Source organism: Poecilia reticulata, chromosome 9, assembly GCF_904066995.2.
Source record: "Poecilia reticulata chromosome 9, P_reticulata-male-v2, whole genome shotgun sequence".
In the NCBI taxonomy this organism is placed as follows: domain Eukaryota; kingdom Metazoa; phylum Chordata; class Actinopteri; order Cyprinodontiformes; family Poeciliidae; genus Poecilia; species Poecilia reticulata.
In genome coordinates this window covers 6498941-6519773 of record NC_088838.1, presented here as the reverse complement: position 1 = coordinate 6519773, position 20833 = coordinate 6498941, and the positions used below count along the sequence as shown (strand labels likewise).

General features: G+C 38.0%; 1 protein-coding gene across 1 annotated transcript in view; it reads left to right on the top strand.

Moving 5' to 3' along the window:
- The window catches only part of npffr1l2 (neuropeptide FF receptor 1 like 2), a 103121-nt gene that overhangs the window by 40454 nt on the left and 41834 nt on the right, over positions 1–20833 (top strand). Inside the window, exon 2 of the mRNA XM_081611322.1 lies at positions 12885–13249. Within this exon, the coding sequence (XP_081467448.1) occupies positions 12898–13249 (352 nt within the window). The 5' untranslated portion in view covers positions 12885–12897. The remainder of the gene's footprint in view (positions 1–12884; positions 13250–20833) is intronic.

The following is a 20833-nucleotide window of genomic DNA, read 5'->3' as shown; positions in this document are numbered from 1 at the left end:
CACAATGCCAACATCTGCTCAGAGGAGTTTCCTTCGCCTCCACCAAACTGGAGCCGTGCTGTGGGGTTGAAGTCCTGCTCTACCAGCTGCTTTATATTCATGATGAGAGTTTTTAAAACAAGCTGCAAAAGCTTTCAAAAAAACTTTTATGGTTTATTTATGGCGTGCAGTGCAGGTTCAACGAGAGCCACGGTTTTCTCCCACAATCAACCATCTGGTTGCAGGTCAGTCAAAGAGGCATTCTCATATAAGAATCAACCCTATTTGCATAATTGAACTATGTAAGTATTATTTACACTATGTATTTCCATAGAGTGGTAATATAAAGTAAATTATTTCATGAATAGGACTCTACATCACCCAGTTTTCCCTTTGAACGATATCAGGAAGATAAGAGGAGATTGTTTTAAGAGGATTCTGGGATTCTGATTGACGACATCTTTGGTGACTTTTGTGACGCTGTGACTTGTGACGTGCTACGTTATGCCGACCCTCTGTCTGCACACCAGAAGCATAAAGCTGCTCCAGCTGACAGCAGTCGGGACTGTTTTTCATGTAACTGGACCGGCCGTTAATGGAGGCAGAGATGTTTAAAGGATTTAAATTTCATTTCCCGATCCATTATTTTTGGACAAAGATGATGGTATTTGACCAAACCTGACGCAGCTGTGAACTTCATCTCCTTCACCACACTTTGAACTTAACGGCGTCTTCAAAGTCATGACTGGATTCGGTGTTTTACAACATGTGCTTCATTATTTTGTGTGTGCACCTGTGTGAGTTGCATTTTTAGATGCGTTAACATTCATGGCAGAACAGGAAACGGTGTGACTTTTCCGTCTTCTTCACAGAATCTAGAGGGAAGGAAAGAATGTTGACATGGACACGTGAGTAATTATGTTTTCTGACCGGTAAAGATCGACGCACAAATCGCCTCTTCTCGTCTTTGTCATTCATAAGGGTCACTGTGAGAAACGGGCCTGTGTGTCACATCATTTATGTACCCCACTGAAACACAAACATGGATTACAATTTTAAACACAATCTAAAAAAAACTTTAAATTGTTTTTCTATTTGATAATCTCAAAATTCTAAACCTAAGAATATTTAAATTATTATTATTATGATTATTAGAAATTAAGTGTGTTACAATTGATTTCCTTTAAAAGTAAATCTATTATTTACACTCAGTAAATAAATGAATTGGAATTAAAGGTGCAACTTTTCTTTTTTTTTTAATGTAAGATTGTGGCTGTACTACAAAATGTATTTACCCAAAGACCATTTTTTTCTTTTTTTTTTTTTACATCTTTACAATGGGTGTAAATAAGAGTGGAGAGTCCTACAATAAGGTGACATTTTGAACACAGCAGGGCCTAATTATAACCACAAGTAGGTCTGGAAAATGTACAGACCTATAAAATGTGAAGAATAATATAAAACAACCTGAGTCGTGTTTAAAGCAAAGCGTGTGTGTTATGTCAAGGGCTGCCTCCTCTGAGATGCTTTTAAATTAGTGTTTGCTTCTCCTCTGGGAAGGTTTTATCTAATACCTGTGCTGGTAACTTCATCAGGCGGTCATTAATCGTGGATGTCAGCTGTTTTGGTGCAATGCAGGTCATGAATAATGGGCTTTTAAACCCGACAGAAACTAGTACTGCTAAGAAAAAAAAGGTAGCATTGAAGACAATTTGACACAGACAGGCTTTCTAATGTTTTGCCCATACGGTGTGAAAAAGGAGGGAGCAGCGAATGAGCTGTGGGCTGCATTTACGAGAGAAACAAAGCGACTTGTTTGTGGCTATTTTGTTGTTCAGACCCTAATCGTTTGTTCAGCCGGGTTGTGGTGAGTGGTAAAACGTACATTTTTGTTACTCGGCGGAGATAAACTTGTTTAAATGTCTTCTCTAGAACGTCATTGTGATGGATAATCAGATGCAGCATCTGATGTGTCCACTAACGTCTAATAAAGAGCATAAATGCGCCAGCGAGGTGAATGTTCTCCAACGTCTTTCTAGTAGAGCTCATGATGGTGATATGATGTCCTCTTCATTGACAATTTTTGTTGTTGTTGTTTAAACACAATTGATTATTTCTAACTATTGACATGAGAAAATAAAATATATATTACTGATCTATGCTCTAATAAAAGGAGCGATATCGGTGAGATTTTTGTGGAAGCTATATCCAATAGATCTTTATTGTCAACATTTCCAGAATAGATGTCGGCATTAAAATGACAGAAGATCAGCTGCAAAGCGGTTCTTGGACAGCTGATCTAAAATATTCATCTTAAACACGAGATAACATTTGCTAATGCCCTTTGGGTTTTGGGTTTTTGGCAATATAGTACATCCTGCTGCACAGCCTAAATAATTTCAGTGTAGCTCGCCTACACCCATCTGATGTAGGAGATAACGGGACACTGGCGCTTTAAATTCTATCCACCTGGTAACACGGCTCTGAATGAGAATAATAAACCATGTACTGTTTTTAAACCGCATATTTGTACATTCTTAAAGATTTTAATGCCAGACTTTTATATGCACATATTTGCACAGATTTTTCAAACACGTTTATTATAATTTCTAACAATATTACTTTTTATATGAACTTAACTCAATACAAAGTTCTCTGATGTTGGACTGTGTTCCCTAAAAATGGTGTAGGAAAAAAAAAATCAACAACCAAGATGACAAGATGGCTGGTCATAAGTAAACACTGATTGGATAATATCTTTGAACGACTTCCTGATACTTAGATATAACATTCAACACTTTTGTAAGACCACAAAACATGAGAGTCTCAGGCCATTGTCAGAAATAGACAACTAATTCTGCAGTTGTTTGCAGATTACTGCAGAATAGGCCGCTGCATTGCCACAAGGATTAGGAAACCTGTGAGAAATCCACTCAACAAAGAAATTAGATCAAACCAGCGCTGGCCTTTGGAGACGGAGCGTTTCTGACAGCTCTTTGTATTTGCATTGCCTGGGTCTTTAGAGCCGCAGTAGGGGGTGTTTTGCACAGGAGGTTTCTCTCTGTGTGAAGGAGGCTTTGCCATGAGAACAGACAATCCGCGTGCTAACACATGCTTGTGAATATTTCTGGCTGGATCTTTTGCTCCACATGGGCCGGCATTTTCTTTGACTCTGCGCATGTAAACTGTCTCAGTTGCAAACCTTGAAAAATCCTTTTAATTCAGCGCGTCAGCAGCCATCATGGCGGTACCACATGACTAGAATGACAGCAGACTGGATCTAAGTGAAAATGGGAGGATTGTCAAGTCAATATGTTTAAACGAAAATGGGAAATACTACGAACAGATGACACTTTTGTGTTTGATTTTCCTTTTGTGCTGCGTTTTACTGCAACTTAAAGACTCGACAACACTCACTATCAGCTGGTGGTGGTAATGCACCAACACGTTATTTGCTGATCTTCCAAAAAAAAACAACAGAAGAAGAAAAGAGAAAATAGATAGGAGGAGAGAGTGAAAATGTCTGTAGTTTGGAGATAATTCAAGGTAATCAGCTTCTTCTGCTTTGGTGAGTTAAGCTGTGAAGAGGAGGGATGAGCAAAAAAACCTTTAAACACTAGAGAACTTATGAAGAATTTGACAACCTAATACAACGCAGCAAACTCTTTTGCTGCTACGTTGCAGCAAATAATCCAGAAACAAGAAGAGCAGAGTGAACAACAACATGAAAATCTGCCGTCACAGAGATGAACTACAGTTTGCACTTCAATAGAAATGCTTGCAACCTGCATGACTAGAAAAAACTGTACTTGTAAAAAAAAATTACTTTCATTTTATTTCATTTATTTTTATATTTACTTACTTATACTCAGTCTACAAAAAAACTGACACTCCGACATTCCTACTAGTAATAATCACAAAGACCCAGAACAAATGACTAACATGTATGATAAATAAAAAAGAAAAACTGAAACAACCTTAGCATAGCGCTTTCATTCACAACGTACAGCATGCGTCATCTCTTCACAGGACCAAAGTATACTCTTCTTGATTTCGTAGTTCCCTTTTGGGAACAAACTGTTGTATTGATCCGTGATTATCAGTTGATTGTAGAGCAATCATCACCGAGTGTCGCTACTATAATTGCGTTAGCAGGAGTGAACATTCGAATATGTGATCAGCAGGAAACCTTGTGCCTATTCAATGCCTCTGCAGTTCTATGAATCTATTAAAAACATAAAAAAATAACCTCAATAATAACAGTCACACAGGAAATAGGCTGACCTTTCATGACCCCACAGCACATAGTCACATGGAGAAAGATGGAAAGAAAAAAGCACAATGACTGAGAATAACAGTGGGAACGATTGAACTGGAAGAGACAAAATAAAGTGAGACCAAAGGTCTTGGTGAAGATGTAGGGCGGTGGGGGTTGAAAAGTCTTGATTAAGGCCACGTCGCTAAGAGTCTGAAAGATTGGATCTGAAGTCTGGAGTTTGGTGAACGTCAATGTTTCTGGGTTTTTCAGAAACTGGGAAATGTAGCGATGGTAACTCCCCTAATACTATGCCATGTTGGTAAAGCATCAATGAAGCTTAACCCAGTAGAACATTGTGGTTGTTTAGCCATGAGAAATTAGCGTGCTAAAGTTTGATTGGAAAAACTGGGAATTTCCCACCAATATGCTAAAACTGAGAAGAGATGAAGAAGGAATCTTTGTTCAGCATTGATTTGAGGGATATGCATTAGAGCGTTATTGAGACTGCTTTAGTGAAAATATAGATGAACAAATCCTTGTAATTCTTAAGACCTTGACATGAGCTTCGGTGTTGGTGCGTATGAACAGCCTGACCTTTCACCCCGGTTCACGCTGCTTAACTCAGCTGAACTCGCACAAATTGAGTTTTCCCTGCAGCCTTTCATAATGTTCCCACGCCTACAGCAGGAGAACAACGGGACAAATGAATGGATTTCTCACCAAAATAATAATAATAATACAGTTTTTTTCTTTTCTTGTTGTTCTACAGAGATGAGCTATCCACACTGGGGGAAGTAACAGACTTTGATGCGTTTCTTTTTCTTCTTCTGCTCCATTCAAATCTGTTTATGCCGTGTGTTTGGCACCACCCTCTGATTGGGGCTTTTATCGCTTCAGTTTCCTCACAGAGTCATTCCAGACATAAAAACCTGGGCTTGACTCTCCCGTATTTTGCCAGGTTACACTTATAAGGACCAATGTTTTGAAGTGGGAGAAAAATAATAGATGGTTTTAAAAATCAACATCAAGAAAACGGTGCTAGGTATTTGTACTTCAGTCTTGCACGTCAGAGTACAAACATCTCTGACGTTGGACGTTTGGAAGTCACGGATTTAGTCAATTAATTGCATATAAACATGATTGGATCTCAGTGTAAATCCACTGGTTTGTGAAGGCATCAGCTTTAATTTAGAAAACAATATCACAAGCCTCAAATATCTCATAGCCAAATTCATCCTCCAAACCACAAATATATTTATTATGTTTTTTAACTGTTACTTAGCTTATTTAGCCGTACCTGTAATACCAGTTCAGGTTCGTGGCGTTTCAGGAACCCTGGTCATTCATGGAGCGTTTTCTTTAGATATGTGAATTATTGACGCAGACATTATAAAGCGTTGGGAAAGTCTGTGCTGCTGCTACATGTTTAGCATTGAGTGGTAGGCTAACTACGTTTACCACAACTTCAACACATTAACAGCCTTTTCCAGCTGTTCATACGCACCAACACCGAAGCTCATGTCAAGGTCTTAAGAATTACAAGGATTTGTTCATCCCACCAGACTGTCTTGAAGTGGGTATTGTATGTGGAAACAAAATGTGATTAACTGCATTCACGTTATTGATGATTTATTGATTTAGAATCATGTGTGTGTTTGTGTTTGTGTGTGTGTGTGTGTGTGCGTGTGCCACCTGAAGAAGTTTTTGAAGGGACCTGTCAGGAGATGAGTGTGTTTCACTCCAGTGGACAAGGAACATGAAAAAAATGTGTTCAGTATGCAATAATGATGGCAGCATTTGCATAAATGTTTTGTCTTTAGTTCTGATCAACACTGTAACACTGATGAGTACAGGCATGGTTTATTTTTTTTCTGTCACCACGTCGTTCTGGAAACCATGCAGCGATTGTGCAAGTGTCACTTCTGTTCACTCCTTACAGTAGAATAAACTTCATCTTCCCCTACAGCAATGAAGTGTATGCTCCTTGTTTGACCCTTCAGTGTTTAAGCACACCTCAATAATATAAATGTTTGAAAAGTTTCTCTGAGGACGTCGCTGTTCACACTTTGCAACTCGGTCTATTTAGTTCAACCAAAAGACATGTTTGGTCCTGAAAACTCGTTTGGAGCTGCTGCTGCTGCACATATGGAGGCTGGAGGAGGAACTGAAATACTGCTGTGTAATCAGACTACAGCTGCAGTCAAAAACAAACTCGTTCGTTTTGCACAAAGAACCTTTTTGCTGACAATGAAGTAAAAACTGCAGCTAAACAAAATCATTTTTATACCCGATTCAAAACCCATAAACAGCTCTGCGTCCTTCTTTATAGTTTGTAAATGTAAAGGTCAGGGATTGTTCTTGTTTCTTTGTTTAACTGAGGAAATTCATCATTCTATCTCTTTCCATCCACTGGGCTTGGCCAGAAGCTGCCAAGAAGCTTCTACACATCTCTTAAACATTAAAGGGGCAGTATCATATAAAATCAATGCTTTTGAGCTTTACGTCATGCTATAATGTTATCCCCTCAAAAAACTTACTCGGTGCGTTACTTTGATTCTTTTATGCATGTTTGAGAAATTCTGCTGCTCCCCCCAATCAGCACCTTCAGACTAGCCAGCAGCAATTAGTAAACATCTGGTGGAACAGCTGAGCTCATTCTAGGATCTACTTCTTAGTACAACGCTGGTAAAAACATTGCAAAAAGGTTAATAGAAGAGCGTTGTTTGATGACTTCCTGAAGGCGGAGTTTCAGAAAGAGTAGACGTTTTTAAAGAGACAGAGGCCCAATTTCATGGCATTAAACTACAAAGTAACATTTATTTTAAGTTGTATACATATCATTTTTGTAAGAATCTGAAGGTAACATTTTACTCACTTGTGCTGTAAAGTGGCACTGTGTGTCTGAAAAACGCATAATACTGCCCCTTCAAAAAAAAAAGTTTGTTTTTTTCCCAAATAACCTGTTCTTTCTATTGATCTCTGTGAGAGATTTACAGCTGCTATATCCTCCTGAACCACCGTAACGCCTTCCTGTTACATAACAATGTGACTCAACAGTTAGTTTGTAACATAAAACATATAAGCTGAAATTGCCAAACAAATGTCAATCAGATGCCTCTGTGGGACTCAGAGGTTCTGCTCCTCCTTCAGCTCTCAGCAGTGAGGTTTCATCAACCAGACAGACAGAATGAGAGAAAAAACAGAGCAGCCAGCAAAGCTGCCAGAGACCAGGCAAAATCCCAATGACAGTGTAAGGTTAATTCAACTGGAGAGGATTATCTGACTCATTTGCACGACACATTGGGAATTATGAGACACGGTTTTTCTTTTAATAGGTCTAGAAACCAAAAGACGAGAGATGTTTGAGACAAACCAGAAGTAAATAAATGGATGGATGGACAGGTAGATAGATTTTCTTCATATCCTTTCCTATACAGTTCATATTGAACAATCTTGTAGGGATATTAATGTTTTTATAACCAATATTTACCAATGCTCTACATTTTCAACACCTTTGAAAAAAAATGAGCAGAAACAAAATAAAAACCAGTGTAGGTTATTAATATCAGCCTGGTTGGATTTGCCTGACTGATACCAATATGTCAAAAAATTACTAATTTCGATGCCGATGTTGGTGCCGATGCACTAACATATATCGGCATCTATATAGAACAAGATACCGATATAGAATCAGAAATGAGCAGTCCAGACTCTTTCTGAGATGTAAATTCAGGGAAAGTCGTTAAGCATCGTTCTCTGCCTGTCATAATTTATGTTAATCAAAATATTTATCTGATTAGATACAACACAGAGGACATGTTGTCTCTGCTCTTCATGCACCCACTGACTAAACACCCTGGTGCTGCATTGTGTACTGTGTCATGTCTCTTATGAAATCCTGTGTCGCCCTTACAGTTCATATTTTGTTCAGGTTTATTATTACTTCCTGGAAATAATGAGGAGCATCATACTGATGGATTAGTTTCAATCCACCGTCTGCAGGGGGCTGGATGTGGAACGGCACAGTTAAATAACTAACCCTAACCCAAGTAATTCAGTCCATTACAATGGAACCTCAATGCACACTCAATTCGAAAGACTCAACTGCCGAAGAAAAAGGATGTTTTTCTTCATTTAAAGTTTACATTGGAAGATTGGAACAAGCCAGCAACATTCCAAATTTCACCCATAATCTCATCTAATGACTCATTTCTGTGATTTTTTCATATGTGTGGATTACTTGGTTTGTTGTTGAGACCTGGTGGGAATTTGATGCCAATCGATGGACGTGTGAAAAACGTTCTTTTTTTCACCCTGCTGTGTGTGACTGGTTGGTGCTAGCTTGTCCCCGTCCTGCTCCTCACTGTTTTCACCAGCTTTGTCAGCCCCTCTGTGTATTTATAGCTCCTGTCTTTCTGTCTCAGTTTGTTAGTCCATCTGTTTGCCAACCCTGCTCTGTCTGTCTGTCTGTCTGTCTGTCACACTCCTTAAGTCCAGCCACTAGTTGTTGTGTTTTGGATTTTCTTGTACCATCGAGTAGAAACATTAAAACAGGAAGTCAGCTTGCAATCGTTTAACTTTATCTAAAAGGTTGAACCAAGTTTATTTACAGGACGACTTTCATAACCTTTGTTCGCTGTGACCACAAAAACAAGCGACTGACAGAAACTGTGGCTGATTTCTGTCAGCCAATAAAAAGGCAGAGACATGGCATCTGACAAAACTCCAGCCATAGGTGACAGTCACCTCAGGCTCGGCATGTGACACTGTAGTAAATGTATCCTGATGTCAAGGCTCTGACAGCATACTCAACATTTTAAGGCACATGTGTCACCACTACCAGACTCAAAATGTTGAGTGGTTCCTCTAAAGCTACAGCCAAGTTCAGTGACGCACTGTAGGAAGAAATGCTAAACACAACAACAGTCGACTCTGTAGCAGTCTGTCTTCATATTTTCAGAGTTCTGGTGATTTTATCACAGGGAAATACCTTACTGGTTAAAAACTGCGACCAACTCGGTTTCATTAAAATATTCTCTATAAAAGTATTCAACTTTTATAAAAAATATGCTTTTTTGCATATTTGTCAAAACTGTCACCATGTCGTGACGTCGTAATATGAGACAGATAGTCTGTGAAACATCGACCTCCTTCCTGAATTCACAGCTCCCGACTAAAAACAACCAATCAGAGCCAGGAGGCGGGTCTTAGCGCTGTTGATCATTAATGTGCTAATGCTGGAGAAACAACTTAGTGTTACAGGAAAGCTGTTTATTCGTTGTCGGTGGTGGCTATGCTAACTAGCTTTAGCATTCCTAACAGGATCTGACCAAAGAAAATGTGTAGAAAACTGTAAAAGCACAGAAAAACCTGATAATGTGTCAGAAAATAATTCACAAACAAGTTATATTATAAAGAAGAAGAAACTTGTGTCCCCTGGGTGCTTTCAATTCACCAATTTTGGTACACAGTTTAAAAGGTTTGAACATCCTGCATTGAATCCACATTTTCCTCTCTGCTGTCTTTCCCTTCCTTGCTTCCAACTTTCTGTGTGACCTTTAGCATCTTGACCCCCATGATCCCCTGCTGCTGCAGTGAGACCTCAACCTGCAGGCTTACAGACAACCAACGCTGCACTCCAGTTATTCACCGTTTTATTATTGCTTATACAGGAAGTGTGATGAAGAGACACTGCAAAAACCCTTTTTTTTTGTTTGCTTTTACCACTTATTTCTGGTCTAGTTTCAAGTGCAAATATCTCAGTGCATTTGAAGTAAGACAAAACAAGCTTACAAGAAATCTTTTAGCCAAAATAAAGCACTGATTTAAGTTAATAATTCCTTAATTTTGCTGAAAAAGAAACATTCCACTGTCAGGTTGTTGCCCTTAAAAACATATTGTTATAAGTGTAATAACACTAGCCAACAGAGAAAAAAATTGTCTGGGGTTTTTCAACTGTTTTAACATCATTTTGATGAGCAGAATCCAAAAATCACATTGGTTTTGCTCCATCAGGTCAACTTTCTGAACTATGGAGCAACATGAGGGTCAAAATGCATGACTTGTTCTCACATCTGGATCAGTTTCTTGAGAATCTGGATCAATGCGTGATGAGCAGGAGGAGAGACTCCATCAGGACAGGAAAGAGACGGAGACGCAATATTCACTTCACATGTACTTACCCTGATCAGTGTTTATTATTCAATTTATAGAAATCCAGGTTTGTAACATTAAATTAATAATCTCTGTTAGAAAACAAGTTTTTTTTCTAAAGCCTTTTTTGGATGAGAAATATTAACAGAAATTAACTGATGATGTCACAAAAATGTAATCAGTTTAGTCAGAAGATCAGATTTCTCTAAATCAAGTTAGAATAAAAACCTGACCTGACTGAGTAAAATGGATGTCATTTTTTGATTCAGAGGTGCAAAATAGTCCTAATTCAGTAAAAAAAACAACATAGACAACTTCCAAAAATTATTTTTTTGTAATTCAGTGTTATAATCTGCCAATAGAACCAATACTTTTTCAGAAATATGAATTATTGACTTAAAACAATAATTTTAGTTTACTTACTTTCACCAAGAAAGAAACTTTTTTTTTCCAGGCTAAACTTGCAGGTTTTATTATATATATATATATATATATATATATATACACACACACAAAAGTGTGAGGTTAGCCTTGTTTTGGATCATCAACTGAAAGAGCTACTTTCTGGTTTATTCCACCACATCTATAGTCACATATTTTAGATATTCTAAGGATTTCAAGACACCAAAATCCCAAAGAGAAACTCATCCTGCATAAGGAGGGGAGAAGTGCTGTTTGACACAAAGTAAAACTAGTTTCACTAACAAGAAACTAACAAGTTTCACTTTGTGTCAAACACACCTGGAGTGTTTGCTAAATCCCAGCAGATTTAAGAACTCCACATGTTTTGTTCCACTTTTCTTTTTCCACTGTTTCGCCTCTTAAACAGTCATTTTCAGAACCTAATTAGCCCTTTGAAGGATGCAGGAAATCAATTCTTATGAGCACATCCTCAGACCATCTGCGTACACATCGTCAATGGACTCTGCTTTGCATTTGCTCTGTCTCTGAGTTTGGGTTTAATGATTCAGGATGGTGCCATTGTAAAATGATTTTTTGAGTCTGCTGGGAGTCGATGTGTGCCTGCGTGTGAAGCTGGTAAAATTGGAAATGTATTTTTAGAGATTGTTTGAGTAAATCCTAAACAGTTGCCGTTATTGATCTTTTCTTCAGAAATCTTTACTCGTTCACACTGTAAATCAGTTAACCTGTATTAATAGAACAGATTAATACTGATCCAAGTGCAACACGCTCCTTACACAGAAACATGGAAAAATGGTGCAGGAAAATGGATGGATGGATGAACTTAATTTTAAAATTTAGACCACTTTAACGTCTGCACAATTTGTCACCTTAAAACACCCATGTATTTTATTCGGATTTTATGTAGTAGACCAGCTGCCTGGTGCATAGCCATAAAGTAAAATGAAAAGTATAAATGGTGTTCAACATTTTTTGCATATTAAAAGGGAAAAGTTTAAATGGTTTCAGATAAATCTCTGTGCAAAATGTTAATCAGAGGTGCAAACATGGAAGAGATATAAATCAACAGAATTGTGGATGTAACTTAGAGGGATTGAATTACAAATAGATACTTTTCAGATTTTTAATTGTGAAATGGTTTGAAAACAAACTAAAGAATGTTTTCTACTTCACAATACCTTTTGCTGATGTACTGCAGAAAATCTCAATAAAATACAGAATTGTGTGGTTATAGCATGATGACATATGAAACAAAATGTGTACATTTATCCAAATAAAAAAGCAAACAGGTATTCATCTTACTGACTGACCTATTCAAATAGAGAATAGATACACATAGATAGAGGTTGCTGTTAGGGCTGTAGTGATACAATAATCACGATACGATACGATACGATATATATTGCGATATTCAGCAAACGATACAATTCAATACACTTTTGCGATTTTCTGAAAGATTTTAGAGGGACAGAATGATTTTGGTGACATTTTGTGACTGTTATAGAGTTGGACTGAATTAACTTAACTGAAAACTGATTAAAAGCACCAACTACACAATACCTGGCTCTGGTTGGACATGGACACAGACTTAAGTCAACAGCTGGACAAAATGAATCAAAGTGGTGAGAAAACATGTTTCTTTTAGTTGAAACAGTACAAACTGTAGCTTACATGCATTTGTAAAGTAAATAAAGTGCACCAAGTACCCTGCTCTGAATAGTTTGATACCTTTTAAACCTTGACACTTAACATCTGAAGGAATCACTAAGCCTGATGACCGAATCACTCTCCTGGTGAAGCAAGCAGTGAGTGACAGTTGGATGTTACGATACTTGCGGATGAATATCAATTTTTGTCTATGAAAGAAAATATAGATATATATCGCAAAATCGATATTATTACACAGCCCTAGTTGCTGTTAGCTGCCATTGCAAACGGAAACTAATATTTCTAAAAATATGTTAGAATTTGATTAGTTTATTCCCGTTTAATTTTTCCCCTATTCTGTCAGAACTTAGTTCAGACTGCATTGTCAATCGACTCTTGTTTTCTCTGTTTCGCTCCGGTACAGTTTGTGCTGCCACATGCTAAAGATGGAAATCCTGGAGAACATGGGCGAGGAAGCCATGGAGACAGAGGGATCTGCCGTCATAGCAACCCTTCTCAACGGCAGCTTGGACGGCTCTGCCAACTTCACCAACCTCACCTTCTTCCCGTACTACCAACACTCCCTGTACGTAGCAGCCAGTTACATCCTGGCCTACTCCTTCATCTTCCTGCTGTGCATGGTGGGAAACGTCCTGGTGTGTCTGATCGTCCTGGAGAACCGATGCATGCGCACAGTGACCAACCTCTTCATCCTCAACCTGGCGGTCAGCGACCTCCTCGTGGGGATCTTTTGCATCCCTACAACTCTGGTGGACAACCTCATCACGGGTAAGTGTATGGTTATCAAACTTATGGATTTCTTACTGGTAAAAAAAATACAACTGAAAATGTGTGTTTGATCATTTAAAGCTACAGTGTGTTTTATATATATAAACTGTCACTATTTTACAAACAATCTGTAAAAAAAAAAAAAAAAAAAGAAATCAAGCTCCTTCCAGTGTTACAAATATTATCTGGAGAAATGCACTGCTCCAACCAATCAGAGCCAGGAGGAGAGTCTTAGCGCTGTGTCAATCATCCTCATGTAGGCGTTTCTAAATGTGCAGAGAAATAAGTTACTGTTATAAGAAAACAGATTATCTGCCTGTATTATGCTAACTAGCACTGGCATTAGCATTTTATACTTAGTTTTTTTCTTTTGCTACCTTTTTGTCTTTCTTTTGGTTGGTTGTATTTTCTTCTAATTCATGTAAAACACTTTGAACTGCCTTGTTGTTAAAAATAAAAACCTTACCTTACCTACCTCATCTTACCTTAGCGTTCATGGTAGGAAAGAAGCTCTAGTGTAGCCGAGAGCAAAGGGGAATAGAGTGAGCAACACATGCATGCGATGATTAACAGCGTTAAGACCCTCCTCCTGGCTCTGATTGATTAGTGGCTTGTTTCTGCAGCTAGTACTGCGAGAAGGCAGAGGAGCTCACGTCTTTCATTATCTGTCTCTTACTATAGACATTTTAACAAATACGTAAAAAAAATGTAAATAGCAGTTGCATCTTGTAGCTTTAAGGTATTGAAAAGAAAATATGTCATGTTCTATGTAGTTTTCTTGCTGCGCTACAGTTTTTACTGCATTACAAATGCTAAGATCCATCAGGACATTTTGCATTAAAGAGAATGTTTTTTTTTATGTGAACATATTTTTGCACGGGCAGCCCGGCCTTACAAGGGTTAACGCCAGCAGTGCTTAGGCGGCGCGGTGTTTGCAGACAGCCTGGTGAGCCGAGAGCAGAGCTGATTACGGTGATGAGAGGAGGAGCACTTTCAGGCGTCAGTGTTCCTTCCCGCGGAGCTCTGCTTAATGAGATCTGAGCTCCTGAATGGCTGAGTTAGTGTAATTTAAGAATGAAACGAAGCAACAGCAGGTGTCTGGCTAAGCTAATCCGTTTCAATGGCTACCCTGACGCTAACCAAAGTGCTTTGAATAAGGGGAGCAGTGATTGGAAGTGATACCAACTTCTGTGAACTTTAAAACTTGCTGCAGTATCTCAGAGAAGTGCAGCCTTGTGAGACCGACCCGAAGGCCGACCTGATTTTTTTACAAACGTGTCGGCCGAGGCCAGAGAGGTGAGGGGCGTCGTAGAGGTGAGGGGCGTCGTAGAGGTGAGGGGCGTCGTCTACTTGAGGTGATCTGTGAAAGTCCTGCTGCTTTACATTTCCTTAGGCTTTTGACTAATTTAACAGATGGGCTACAATATCATGCTCATTCTCAATTATTGATACAAACTTTAAAATCTGAAACAGAAGCAGCTCTAAAACTCAACATCCTTACTCCTACATTGTGTCCATTTTTAAAATCAACCCAGCCCTGTGTGTATACTCATGCCGATGTTGCGGCCCAAACAGTCCTTTAATTATTAATGCGTACACTGATATTATAGACATGATTAATAATAACACAGATTTTTGCAAACATATTAGATGCAGTGTTAAAAACTCACTGACAGTATTTTTAGCAAAACTGTCAAAACTGGAAATCGCGTGAGGACTTATTAGCATCATGTGACGCCTGTTCTTTTGTTCTGGTTTAAGCGTCGGAGGTGAGGATGTGACATCACACACAGCTCACAAAAACCAGATATAAAATATTGGGTTCAGGAGACGAGATGGGAGCTGAACAATCATTTATTGGGAGAAAAAGGCATTGCTACTTTTTTTCTTCACACTATTTTTTTTGTTGCGTTCACATGTTTTATGACATTTGTTGTAAGTGTACAACAATTTTGTCATAAGCTTGTTTTAGAATGTCAGAAAAGTATAAAAAATTATCCCTGATTCAACCGATATACCAAACCGATTGGTATTTCAACCAATTGGTTTCCCGGGTCCGCTCACCCGTTTACAACGTGTGGGACCGTTTCTCCCGGTGATGACTTAAGGCAATCCTTCAGTGCCAAACAAGCGACATCTAGTTTGACTCGTGAATAGTTTGTTGAAGTAGAGGAGCAACTGTTCGGGGCGCGCGCGTCCCCCGGGTGCCAAATGGGCTTAATAAGGGCTTTTCTCCAAAACTCTGCTCGTCTGTTTGAGATGGCAGATTTTTGCGGCGCAGCTCGGCTGTCATGGCTGTCACCGCCTCTCAGTTGCTCATGTCAACTAAGCACCCAGCAAACTGAAAGGTAAGTTTCAGTAGCGGCCTGTCAAAATGTAAACTTGTACATTCAGTCAGCCAGAAATAATCATGAAAGCGGAATCCTGATGCTTTTCACCAAGTAAACAACGAGGCTGTTTGGGAGCGAGGGGATGCATCGTCTCTTCCACCCTGCTGCTTAGTTTCTTGTCGTTAATTGAACCTTTTATTTTCTCATCATTGTCATCAACAGCACTGGACCATATCTGTACATATAGCTTGGTTTGTTGCAGTTTGTAACTTTTATAAAAAAATTTTTTGACATATTTGCTATAACTGTCACTGTGTGCTGAGAGCATGTTATATGAGAGAATCTGTGAAAAGATCCAACAGCATCTAGAGGAATCCTGTTGGATCAGCGTTACTGAACCAGTAAATGATGTTGCAGATTGTAGAAAAACCACTGGAGCGATTCTTCCTGTAAATTGAGTAATTCTGAAATTAATCCTTTCAGTGGTCACTTCAGTGGACAGCGATTGAAAAACTGGGTTTTTTTTTGTATTTCTCGTGGATTTTTTACGCTATAAAAGCACACAGAGCACTGAAGTGGACACTAGTGCTTCATACAATACGCTGTCAACTACTGGCCATCCAGTAGTTGATCCAGTAGTCCGAGAAAATTTTTGTTTAATAAAAAATGTTTAACAAAAAATGTGTTCATTATTTTTTTAAATATGGCAGTTATAGAAAAAAGCAACTCAAGGATATTCAGCCCCTCCTTCCACTCTAGAGGTCTCAAAAATATTGTGACATCAAGTTACCTCTAAAGAACAATAATACTGATGCTTTTCCCTAATTACAACAGAGAGATATATAGACGCCCTTCTGTCAAATTTTAATCTGAGTTTGATGGATTAATTGATATTAAATGATATCAAGCCCCCCTCCCCCCCCCCCCACATAGCCTAATACCCCCCAAACATATGTCATATATATCATATGATGGGAATTTTGTGACCTCCTGACCTCCCTGGCACCCTTCTTTCAAATTTTAATCGGAGTTTGATGTGAATAAATAAATATAAATGAATAAATAAATATACTATATTCTAAATCATGTTGAATTATCATGTTGTGTGTGTGTGTGTATCTGATCTCTGAGCCAGCATACGGCTTGCTGTGTGTGTGTGTGTGTGTGTGTGTGCGTGTGTGTGTGTGCGTGTGTGTGTGTGTGTGTGTGTGTGTGTGTGTGTGTGTGTGTGTGTGTGTGTGTGCGTGTGTGTGTGCGTGTGTGTGTGTGTGTGTATCTGATCTCTGAGCCAGCATACGGCTTGCTGTGTGTGTGTGTGTGTGTGTGTGCGTGTGTGTGTGTGCGTGTGTGTGTGTGTGTGTGTGTGTGTGCGTGTGTGTGTGTGCGTGTGTGTGTGTGTGTGCGTGTGTGTGTGCATGTGTGTGTGTGTGTGTATCTGATCTCTGAGCCAGCATACGATGAAACCTACCTCGTAGTATTTCACAGAATGATATATCCTATAGCTAGGTAAGAATTTATGCCACATGGTCCTCTTTAAAAGGAAAGTATGATTTGTCTCAACCAACATACGGTGAAATCTACCTCATCCTCTTCCGCAGAATATGATATATCCTATAGCTAGGTAAGAGAGGATGACCTCTGACACCACAGCCGGTGATGCCCACCTCAGGATACATTAAGCAATCCTTCTGAAGGAAAATTAGCAGATTCATGCCACATGGTCCTCTTTAAAAGTAATGTATCATATGTCTCAACCGACATATGATGAAAACCTACCTCGTACTCTTCCGCAGAATGATATATCCTATAACTAGGTAAGAGAGGCTGACCTCTGACACTTCAGCTGGCATTGCCTGCCTCAGGCAATCCTTCTGAAGGAAAAATTAGCAGTTTCACTGCCGTACGGTCCTATAAAAGGATGCATCATCTCGGCAAGACCACAACAACACAGATCTTCTCTCATCTGCTCTGCGGTACAACAGGAGTTGTAAGCTTTTACATTTTGCTTTATCTTTAAACCAGCATTATTCTGAATGTTGTTGAATCAACAGTGATCTTCTCAGTGCTTCATGCTTTCTCCAAAATAGTAAAGTTTAAATACATTTGAAACTTGTAGATTTTTTTTTTCTGTAACACTTGCTAGTGTGATACATTTCAGTAAAAGTTCCTCGAATATGTGACAGGGACTAAACAGGCCCATGTTAGGCTACTAATATTTATCTTTCAGTTTTCCCCAATGTTTAAAGTTTTTTACAGTGCACAACCACACTCCAAGAGTTGCTCCAACATTGTAAATTGTTTTGTTACCTTTAAAATTATCTACAGCTTTTGTCTCTGACTTATACGCAGTTTGTTTTTTTGGCCCTAATGATTTTTTTCCCTCCATCCGTTATCTTACATGCTTAAGTGTGTTCACCAACAAAATATAGCACACCTGTAGTTGTTAAGGTTCCAATACTAAGAACTTATAAATGATCAATATGAACCATCAGTCTGTATTAAAATATTTAGTACAATTTGTATTTTTTATTTAGATTTGATGTTTTGATGTGAGCATTTGGATTTCTATCAATTTATTGAATGACGCTCTGTGTAAATATTTATCAAACTAAATGGTCATTCAGGTTTTATATAGTTTTTTTTCTCTTCATTCATTGCATGTTGCAGAAATTCAAATATATGCTGGCTATCGACCAACAATTCAATCAGTGAATCTTTGCTTTTTTGTTATCAAGTAGCCCCTCTCACGGAGACTTACATCTTCTGACACCTGGCCCGGCTTATAATAACATTAGCCAAGTTAGCTGTTGGTACACTTACCTAAAGAATAAAACATGCTCGCTACACAACCAGGCTCCAAAAGTTGGTCACAACATGGTAAATCGTTTTGTTACCTTTAAAATTATCTACAACTTTTTGTCTTGGTCCTAATGATGCTATCTGTTCAATAATGCTCACTAACAGACAGTACACCTCTTGTTATTGATAAGCTTATAAATGATCAATGTGAAGCATCGGTATGCATTCAAGAAGATCACATCAGTCAGATTTCGTAAAATATTATGATACTCAGGAATCAAAATTATAGTTCACAAAATTATATTTTCAGGGAGCTTCGACTGTATGAAAGGAATGATTGAAATATACTATGAAAATATTCTATTTGCAGAATCCTGATAATAAAACTTCAATTGTGAACTGAATGATTAGATTGCAATTAGACACAAAAGAATCAACTGTTTATTAGTAATCATACTACGGAAATGACTAGCAAGATCTGAACAAACAAGAAACTTGACTACCTCAAGAGATTTCACTCGTAATGAACCGTCTGACTTTCTTTAGCCGACTAAATTTAATCTTACCAAATTTTTGCCGTAGAGTAAACAGGTACTGAGTTTGAAGCGGGTCAGATGCCTCCAGCCGTCTGCTAAAGCTAGACTCCGGCCTTCCTCACTGTAAAATAAAACATTCTGCTTAATAAAAGAGTTCAAGTGAACATCACTTAATTGTCATCAACTTGTTGTTTGTACTCATCTTAAACAAGTGGCAGGAACTTTTGGATTTAAAAAAGAAAAAAAAAGATGCTTTACAAGTTTATCTATTTTAAGTTGAGTCTGCAACAACTAGAATAAAATAAAAAGTGAACTATTTGAAAGTAACGAGGATTTGGGGTGGTAAATGATGAGTTTAAGAATATTGTTTGTCAAAATCGCTCAATGTAACTACACTTGTCTTTTACATATCGCAGTAATTGAATCTTTTGAGGCAATTGGTTTGCATAAATTTAAGTAACTACAACCTATTTTCCTGCTTCACATACTTGGCTAGCAATGTTCCAGTTTGCTTCTCAGTCTGAACTTCTGGACAAGGTTGATCCATCGTCATTTGTCGACTTCAATCAAAAATCAACTATTCTAACTATAATTCAATGTTGATTTAACATCGTGTGCTATCTGGTAATGCAGTACTTTAGATAATAGTAGTTCAGGAAGGAGGTGGAGGAGATTGATTGTTTTCAATGATTATCTGTCTCATAACAAACTGTCATGACATGGTAACGCAGCTTTAACAAATATGGAGAAAACATGTTTTTTTATAAAAGTTATATACTGCAGCATGAATAAAATGCAACTACATGACATTTTTGAGAAGTTTTCTGATTGAACAATTCCAGCTCTTGGCAGGGCCCAGAAGTGAGTATAAAAGCTGAACCAAGCTTCAAGTCAGAAAAACTGAGTTATGAAATAAAGAAATAAAAAAGAAAATATAAGAATGTGATGACAAAAGGGACTCCACAATCAAAATTCCAATCTTCAAATATAAGCAATAATCCTGCATCCAGTGGAAGTGAGCTGAAGAAATAAAATAAAACATGACCATCCTTCTTATCCTTTTCAAAGAAAGTAAAGCAAGTAAAATAAAATACTGACCTTTTATTTACTGGATGCCATTTTTATATTTTAGTTTCTATAAACTTGTATTTTGGAACAGTGCAAGAACATACATGAATCATATATTTGTATAAAACTGTATGTAAACTGTTTGTAAAACCCACCACCCTCCATTCAAGTTTGATTAACCATCTGTAACAGCAATAAAGAGATTTGGTAAAACACAATGGGCATCGAGGTAAGGTCAGTGTCTGGCATAAAACAAGTTCCTGCAAGGAGGAGCCATAATGTTAAATTCCCACCACACTTTCTCACAAACTAAAACAGGACAAAAACAATATAATAGCAGAACTAGCATGACCTAGATTAAACATATTTCAATAATATGCAAAAGAAAACCATATCAACATATTTTATAAAATGCATAAATATATGCAAATCCAAATGTATGTCAGTTATGACATCACTCTCTCTGTGATGTCATAATATCATTCTCTTGTTATGACATCATAAAACTGTCTCTAAGTACTTGAACTTTCCCAAGATCTTTCATTCGAGCACTGGAGAAAGACTGGAAGAGACTTTTCAAACTTTAAACATGGACAACAACCTGAGAGATGAACTTGAGGATTTTTATATCAGGGTTCAAAGGAGGAGATTACAACATTTGAATACAGAGGAGTTGCTAGGTGAAATTACAGGTCTTATTAAAAAACTTAAAAGATCTTACAATTTAAACGAATCAGATCAGGATGAAATAGTGGAAGCTATTCTGGAAAATTTTAATCAAGAGCGGCAGTGTCCAAGCTGGAGCATGTGGGGCTTTTTATCAAATTGTGGAGAGTCGTTTGTGAGTGGGT